The 7568-nt window shown below is 39.7% G+C and overlaps 1 protein-coding gene across 1 annotated transcript; it reads right to left on the reverse strand.

Annotated features, from left to right (window-relative positions):
* Positions 1-248: 248 nt before the first annotated feature.
* ercc6l (excision repair cross-complementation group 6-like) lies at positions 249-6247 on the reverse strand. Its single transcript, XM_043238145.1, has 4 exons — positions 6115-6247; positions 5965-6006; positions 3344-5096; positions 249-2719 (listed from the first exon to the last, which is right to left on the reverse strand). The coding sequence occupies exons 1-4, from the start codon at positions 6156-6158 to the stop codon at positions 551-553; spliced, it is 4008 nt and encodes a 1335-aa protein (XP_043094080.1). The 5' UTR covers positions 6159-6247; the 3' UTR covers positions 249-550.
* Between the last annotated feature and the right edge of the window lie 1321 nt (positions 6248-7568).

Raw genomic sequence — 7568 nt, forward strand, 5'->3', positions numbered from 1 at the left:
ACCCATTCTGGAAATACGTATTACTGTATTCATACTGGCCAGAAAATGTTAATTATTTATAACTTGTATTTACTCACGTGGGGGAAATTACCACAGAAAAGAAAGTTCATGTACAAAATAACTAAAAAAAAAAAAAAAAAAAAAAAAAACAAGGTTTGGTATTCAGGAAAATAATTCTAAATGTAGATTCAAATCTGGAATGCAAAAAAAAAAAAAATAAAAAAAAATAAAAATCACAGGAAACAAACTACAAAACTCAAGAATTTATTATTTTTTCCCACAATTATTTTTTATGTCAGAATAATATAAACTGAACAATTTGAAACTAAAGATATCAAAATAAACAAATAAACATGCAGAGGAATTATTGAGAAAATCCACTAACAATATTAACATATACAGCATATTTTTAACACGTATTCTTAACACGTCCCTCTGATCAGTACAGATTGTTTTATCCACATGCAATCTGCAATTGCTTTTTACCAACAGACAGAAAAAAAGTTTGGTCAAACATGGTACAGATATGATAACGCACACTTTAATATTACTATTGGCTAAGCTGCCTGTATAGCTGAATGATCAAGAGCTGGATCTCAGCATCACCCGTATTAATGTCTATGGCTTTCAGAAAGAAATCCAGAGCAGCCTGCTTCCTCCCTTCTGCCAAACACTGTTTTCCAGACAGGACCAGCATCTCATACGTGTTCTCAGAGGGTTTAGCAGCAGACACATCACTTACTGTAGAGTAAGCAGGAAGAATATGTGTTTCCAGAGGGATTTTTTGGGGGGCACACTGGTCCATCATTTCATTAGAGTCTAGTTCAACATCAGCAGTGGATTCAAGCAGAGCACTGTGCCATTCTTCATGCTCCCGGTTTCCTCTTGAATCTATGCTTTCTTCCACCTCTTCAAGCTCCTCGTGACTTGAGGACTCTTCCGAGTTTAAAGTCTCTCCACTGGGTTCCTCCTCTTCTACCACAAACTCATTTCCATGCACTTCACTGTCTTGTGATATCTCATAGGATTTGGTTTGGTCTCCACTGGATTCCTCCTCTTCCACCACGGATTCATCAGCGTGACTTTCACTGGCTTGTGATATCTCATAGGATTCGGTTTGGTCTCCACTGGGTTCCTCCTCTTCCACCATTGATTCTTCAGCATGACTTTCACTGGCTTCTGATTTCTCATAGGATTTGGTTCCATCTTCACTGTGCTCTGCTGACTCCTCATCCGACTCATTCTCCAGCATGGACACTACGAAGGACCTTCTGGATGCCACCGAAGCGTTCAAGCTGCGGCGTAGTTGACCGCCATCAGTCATAGTGGATTTTGGTGTTGAAGAGCCCAGCCTGCTGAAGCCATTGGTCAATGGACTGCTCGTTAAACATGGCTTCTCTGACTCCTCTTCTTCTCCTCCGTCTTCTTCATCAGTGTCAGAGATGACCTGCCTTTTCTTTCTCTGAACAGAATGCACAAAGGAGTCGTCCGCAGGTGTGTCCGGAGCAGAACGGATCCTCAGAGAAGATTCATGATGCTTGCTGACTTCACCAGTGTTAGAGTTGAAGACCTCACTGTTGTTACAGTTGCTGACTTCAGCTTTGTTTTGGTTACCATCTTGTATGCTTTCATGGATACTCGCATCTTCCAGCCTCTCTCCACTAATGTCCATCTGAAGCTGAAATCCGGGACTTTCCTCAGCTAGCGACTCCTCAACCTCACAAACTTCCTCTTCTTCGACTGAGAACATATCGGCACTGTCTTCCAACTGCAAGTTGAAGTTTCCCTGAAGCACTTCCATCTCTGCTTTGAAAGATTCTCTTGCTGTGGCCTCATTTGGAGATTGGGGTGATGAAAACATCTTTAAATCAGGCATGTCCACCTGAACCTCTTCATTACCAAGAGCTTCAGATGCAATAGAAAGTTCTTCTAACTTCGGAAACTGGCCAGAAGGACTTGGCAAGTTTTGTTTTTCTGATGCTGCATTAATGTAAAACTTGTCCTCATCATCTAAACTGTCATCCAGCGTGATCACAGCTTGTTGAGCTAACTTGTCAGCAGTGGGACTAACATGCACATTTATTTCTTCAGCAGAGCAAGGAGTCTCATTTTCCAACTCGTCGTCTTCATCTACAATTTGCACTTTCTCACTTACAACCTCCACCTCCGCATCGTCAACTGGTGGATAGTTCTCGTCTTCCTCTGGTTCTGATTCATCGTAACTGTTGTGTGTCAGATCCACTGTCACAGGCTCTTTTTTGACACGTGGAGGGGCCGGGCGCTTTATACCAGCAGATTTCGTCTGGTCCATTTGCCTGAGCCAAGTGGGTTCAGTGTTCTGGGCCATGCTGTCCAAGAGCTGACCGTGCAGTTCTGATTCTGCCTGCATGAGCTCTTGTGCTTTCTGGACACGTGTTTGTATGTAGTGATGTGACTCTGCGTCCTCAGGGTCATCTTCATCGGCTGCCACCTCTTTAGTGAACATGAGGTCATGATCAGAGATGCCGAACATCTCCATGGTGTGAATGCGAGCGATGTGGTGGTCCAGGCTGGTGTCAGAGCGACGGTTATGTGAGTGCATGGCCTGAAGCTGCTGCTGAGTGGTGGATGAACGTGTGTCTTCAAGTTTAAACAGCTCACGCAGCTCTTGCTTACTGAAGTAACGGAAAGGGTTCTTCTTATCACCGGTTGTCTGCCGGATGAGGGAGTCTTTAAACACCTACAGACATTGAAAAGACATAAACTTAAATTATATTAAAATAATTAATATTGTTTTTTTGAAGTTCAACAGTAATATTACAGTTACAATATCTGTCTTACTGTATTAGAATTAACACAGAAATAATGGTTAAAGAGATGGTTCTCACAAAAAAAGAAAATTCTGTCATTATTCACCCTTGTGTTGTTTTAATGTGTCTCCTGAAAATGAATTCTTATGGGGTTGCAATGACAAAATGACAGAATTGTTATTTTTGAGTAAATTATAGAATTTATAATTATGATTACATTACAAAAACATCATAATTAAAGTGCACTAACAGGAAAAATATGAATGTAAAGAGTACATATTTTCCTTTTATTCTGTAGAAAATAACCCAAAATACAACTTTCAAAGTCAAAGTTTTTTTTCAGAAGCATAAGCATTGCATTTTTAATTTCTGCACATCCTTTTAAATGCGATTCAAACTGCTTTACTCCTTTTTTCCTGCATATCTAAGCAGCAGCAATATGAGGCATTTCAAAATAACTGCAGTATATAATTTTTTTTAGGCAAGACTCTTTTTTTCTTTAAAGATTAAAACTACATAGTGAAACAAATGTGAAGTAAAAAAATTTTATTTACCTGTCTGCGGTAGATCTTCTCCTCCACAGTGCCACAGGTGATGAGTCGGTAGATGATGACATTTTCAGTTTGACCAATTCTGTAAGCGCGGTCCACAGCCTGAGCATCTGTCGCGGGGTTCCAGCTGGGGTCAAAGATCACAACACGGTTTGCTGCAGTCAGCGTGATGCCGACTCCACCCACCTGAGTGGTGAGGAGGAATATTGTGTAACGTCTGTCTGTCTGGAACAGCGTGATACGCTTCTCCCTTTCTGCCAGCTGAGTCACTGTGCCATCCAAACGCAGCAGGCGAAAGTTTCTGTTTCGCAGGACACGCTCCATGATGTCTAGCATCTTCCTCGACTGAGAGAAGATCAGGGTCCGATGGCCCTCTTCACGGAGACATTCCAGTAGAGACACGAGAAACTGCAGCTTCCCAGACTCCGCAACCAAAGTGTCATCTGAAATTTTATCGATCTGACTCACAGCTGACTCCGTATCATCGTCTGGATGGATGGCATCAGAGACAGAACCTTGCTCCAGGCCTAGCTGAGTCACAGCTCGATTTGACAGCAGTCTGGGGTGGTCACAGAGCTTCTTCAACACCGTAAGCTCTGCAAGCAGTGACCTGGTAGTCGTCAGCAACTGCTTAATATGGTCCAACGAGATGAACTGGTTATAAATGTCCTCCTGCACCGAGCTGAGGTACGTCCACACGATGAGATCGTTCTTTCTCGTCAGCGACGGCATCTCTGCTCCGTCGCCAGCATTTGGACATTTGTTCTCTTGATCTTCCTCATCTTCGTAGCCTTCTTTACGCTTTTGCTTCTTGTGCTGAACATCTGCTTTGGTCCGCCTGAGAAAATACGGTTGGATGATGTCCATTAAGTTCTGAGAAATCTTCAATCCAAGTGCTTTCTCTCCAGGGGTGGCGTCTTTCTCCCTTGCACGAGTGATTGGATTCTCATATTCAGTTTTGAATGTTTTAGAGGTTCCCAGAAGCGAACCCTGGCAAGCAAAGTCGAACAGCGCCCACATCTCTCGTAGGTTATTCTGAACTGGAGTGCCTGTCAGTAGCACACGGTGTTTAGCAGGGATGGCGTGAGCGCTTTTAGCCGTTTTTGTGGATGAGGTTTTGATTTTGTGGGCCTCGTCCAGGATGACATAGTCCCACTTGAACTCGCGTTGGTCATATGATCCTAGTTGCTCGTAGTTGTTGATGAGCATCTGGTAGGTGGTAATGATAACTCCTCCCTTGCGCTGAATTCGCTCCAGGTTCCTGTTTCGCTCAGTTTTGCTGGCGCCGTGAAACTCTTTCACCCTCATGCCAGGGGTCCACTTGGCAAATTCACGTACCCAGTTCTTAATGAGCGAGGTAGGCATGACCAACAGGGTATGATTGGCCAGCTCTGCATCATACATTCCTGACAAAAATGAAATGACTTGAATCGTCTTGCCGAGGCCCATGTCATCAGCCAGGATTCCTCCTTTCCGTCCGTCACGGTAGAGACTGTACAGGAACGCCACACCATCTTTCTGATGGTCGTACAGTTTGTCATAGAGGCCTTTGTAAAGCATCAATCCACTATTATTTATGTTTATAAACTCCTCCTCCTCTTCATCTTCATCCTCTTCTCTCTGCATGATGTCCTGAATGGCCTGGATCCTCTTCTTCAGTTTTTCACTTGGCTGCAGCTGGTAAGCCAGCTGAAACAGCTCAAGGGCACGTGGCAGATCACCGCTCATGGCAGCCTCCTTCCCCTCCTGCCGGTACCTGAAAAAAACAAAAAAACAAAAAGCATTACACAGGAACAAAAAAACAAAATACACCCTAATATCAACCACATTAAAACACTTTTTTTCTTCAAACTCAAAGTAGATGAACTGCAATCAGCATAATTTTTATAGATTTATTCTGTCTGTGGATAAAGCAAGACGAAGAAAAAAATTACAATTAAATAACATAACCATTATAAATTAAATAACCATAGACAGAAACAAAAGATGACTGTACATTTGTAGTCAACAAATTAAGTGTACATTTATGGACAAAATTAAGATTTAATTTAATGGTTTCATAAACGCTTTGCTGAAATTTTTAATTAAATTATTTCGTGATAGCCTACCCCAAATAATGTAACATGTCCCGCCATTGTCTATGAATAATCTTTTTATTATTACAATTTAAGCATACGTATAATTACTTTTTCTGTATCCAAAACTTTAAGCAAGACCTTCCTGAGATATATTCACTGGACTAAGTGAAAAATAAAAATCTATATAAACTGAAACGTCACAAAACTACGTTTATAAAAAGAGATGTATATAAATATACGATAAAAGAATTAGAAATAATTTTTTCGAGAAAAAAGATTCAACAGGAAACTTCTCGAGGTGACAGGTCAACTATCAACATAATACCTTTCCAACTGAAAGAAGTGAAAGTACAGAAGCATTCCGATTCGACATACCGTATAACAATACAAAACAAAAAGCATCAAATATTAAGAGCTACAATGAAACAAATGCTGCTATTGTGAGCGTTAAATTAAAAGTATCTTTTTACGTGCCATCAATGTGGACAGTACATATTCTGCCTGGTGACACTGTCACCCGAGATTAGATCAGGATATTGTATTCACCTGTCGTATTTGTCCATCTTCTCTGTGTCTATAGACAGAAAACTGCAAGAGAGAAAAACTATTAAAACATGTTCTCAAAATTTTAGGTCGGAATAAAGCTTTATTAATAAAAACCTTGAGCGGCACAGAAGCGATGATTTGATTGCTTACCCCTCTAACTTGTCCGTGATTTCTTCAACGTTATTGCTCTGCATGTTTCCCTTTATGTTTTAGGTATTTTCCTTGAAAAAACGGCATATGTCTCATCGCCTCGATTGCGGAAGCGGGTTTGAACAAACGTTTTAGTTGGCGCGCAGCTCTCGCCCAATCGCTGGCTGTGCTACTGCGCAGGCGCGTGACGTCACTGTCGTCGCGTTTGAAACAGTCTTTATTTTTCTTTCTTTCTTTATTCACCCACTTTTTAACGACATACAAGCATCAAGGCTATTTTTTGAAACACATCTGACATTCCCACAAGAATATTATTCATTGGCATTGCTACCTCTGAATAGTGGTGGCGCGATGATGCTTCGCGTGTGTGTGTGTGTGTGTGTGTGTGTGTGTGTGTGTGTGTGTGTGTGTGTGTGTGTGTGTGTGTGTGTGTGTGTGTGTGTGTGTGTGTGTGTGTGTGTGTGTGTGTGTTTAAAGGGGAACATCCAACAACATAAGAAACATCCACTATAATTTAACGATACAAATGATCAACATTAACAATAACTATACTCACAACAATAATAGCAACAACAAGGGGAAAAGAAAAAACACAAGAAGCGAAAATCTAAGTATTAAAAGACATTAAATAAAAAATACATTAAAATAATAAATATTTTAAGATCGAGAAACAAAGAGTTTCAGACTTTCCATTTAGTTTTTTTTAAGTACTTAAAGCTCTAAAACATCTTCAAAAACTCAAATAAATAAATAAAATTAAAATGATTTTTACTTGCAATTATGAATATGACATTTACCCCCAAATAAAACAAACTTAACACATTTATGAGAGAATTTAAATCACATTTAAAGAAGAAGGTATCTTGCAAAACAAATGATGGATGAATTTACCGATAGCCAAACCAAAGTTTAGAACTAATCTCAGCTTAATGAAGCTTTGAAGCTTTCCACGCACGCATTAAAAATTATTAAGTTTTTATAATGTTTTATAATTGAATCTTAATGTTAATTTAGTTTGAATTATACATATTAATAATCATTTAAAATAAACAAGCAAATGGATTCAGAACCAATTTAATTGTATTTTTGTGCTTTTCTTTTTTCCTGTGTGGATAATATCATAACATGATGTGCACATATCTACAGACGTGGACAAAATTGTTGGTACCCTTTGGTCAATGAAAGAAAAAGTCACAATGGTCACAGAAATAACTGTTATCTGACAAAAGTAATAATAAATAAAAATTCTATAAATGTTAACCAATGAAAGTCAGACATTGTTTTTCAACCATGCTTCAACAGAATTATTTAAAAAAATAAACTCACGAAACAGGCATGGACAAAAATGATGGTACCCCTAGAAAACACTGAAAATAATGTGACCAAAGGGACATGTTAATTCAAGGTGTGTCCACTAATTAGCATCACAGGTGTCTACAACCTTGTAATCAGCC

The sequence above is a fragment of the Puntigrus tetrazona genome, chromosome 5 (genome assembly GCF_018831695.1).
Source record: "Puntigrus tetrazona isolate hp1 chromosome 5, ASM1883169v1, whole genome shotgun sequence".
NCBI lineage: Eukaryota > Metazoa > Chordata > Actinopteri > Cypriniformes > Cyprinidae > Puntigrus > Puntigrus tetrazona.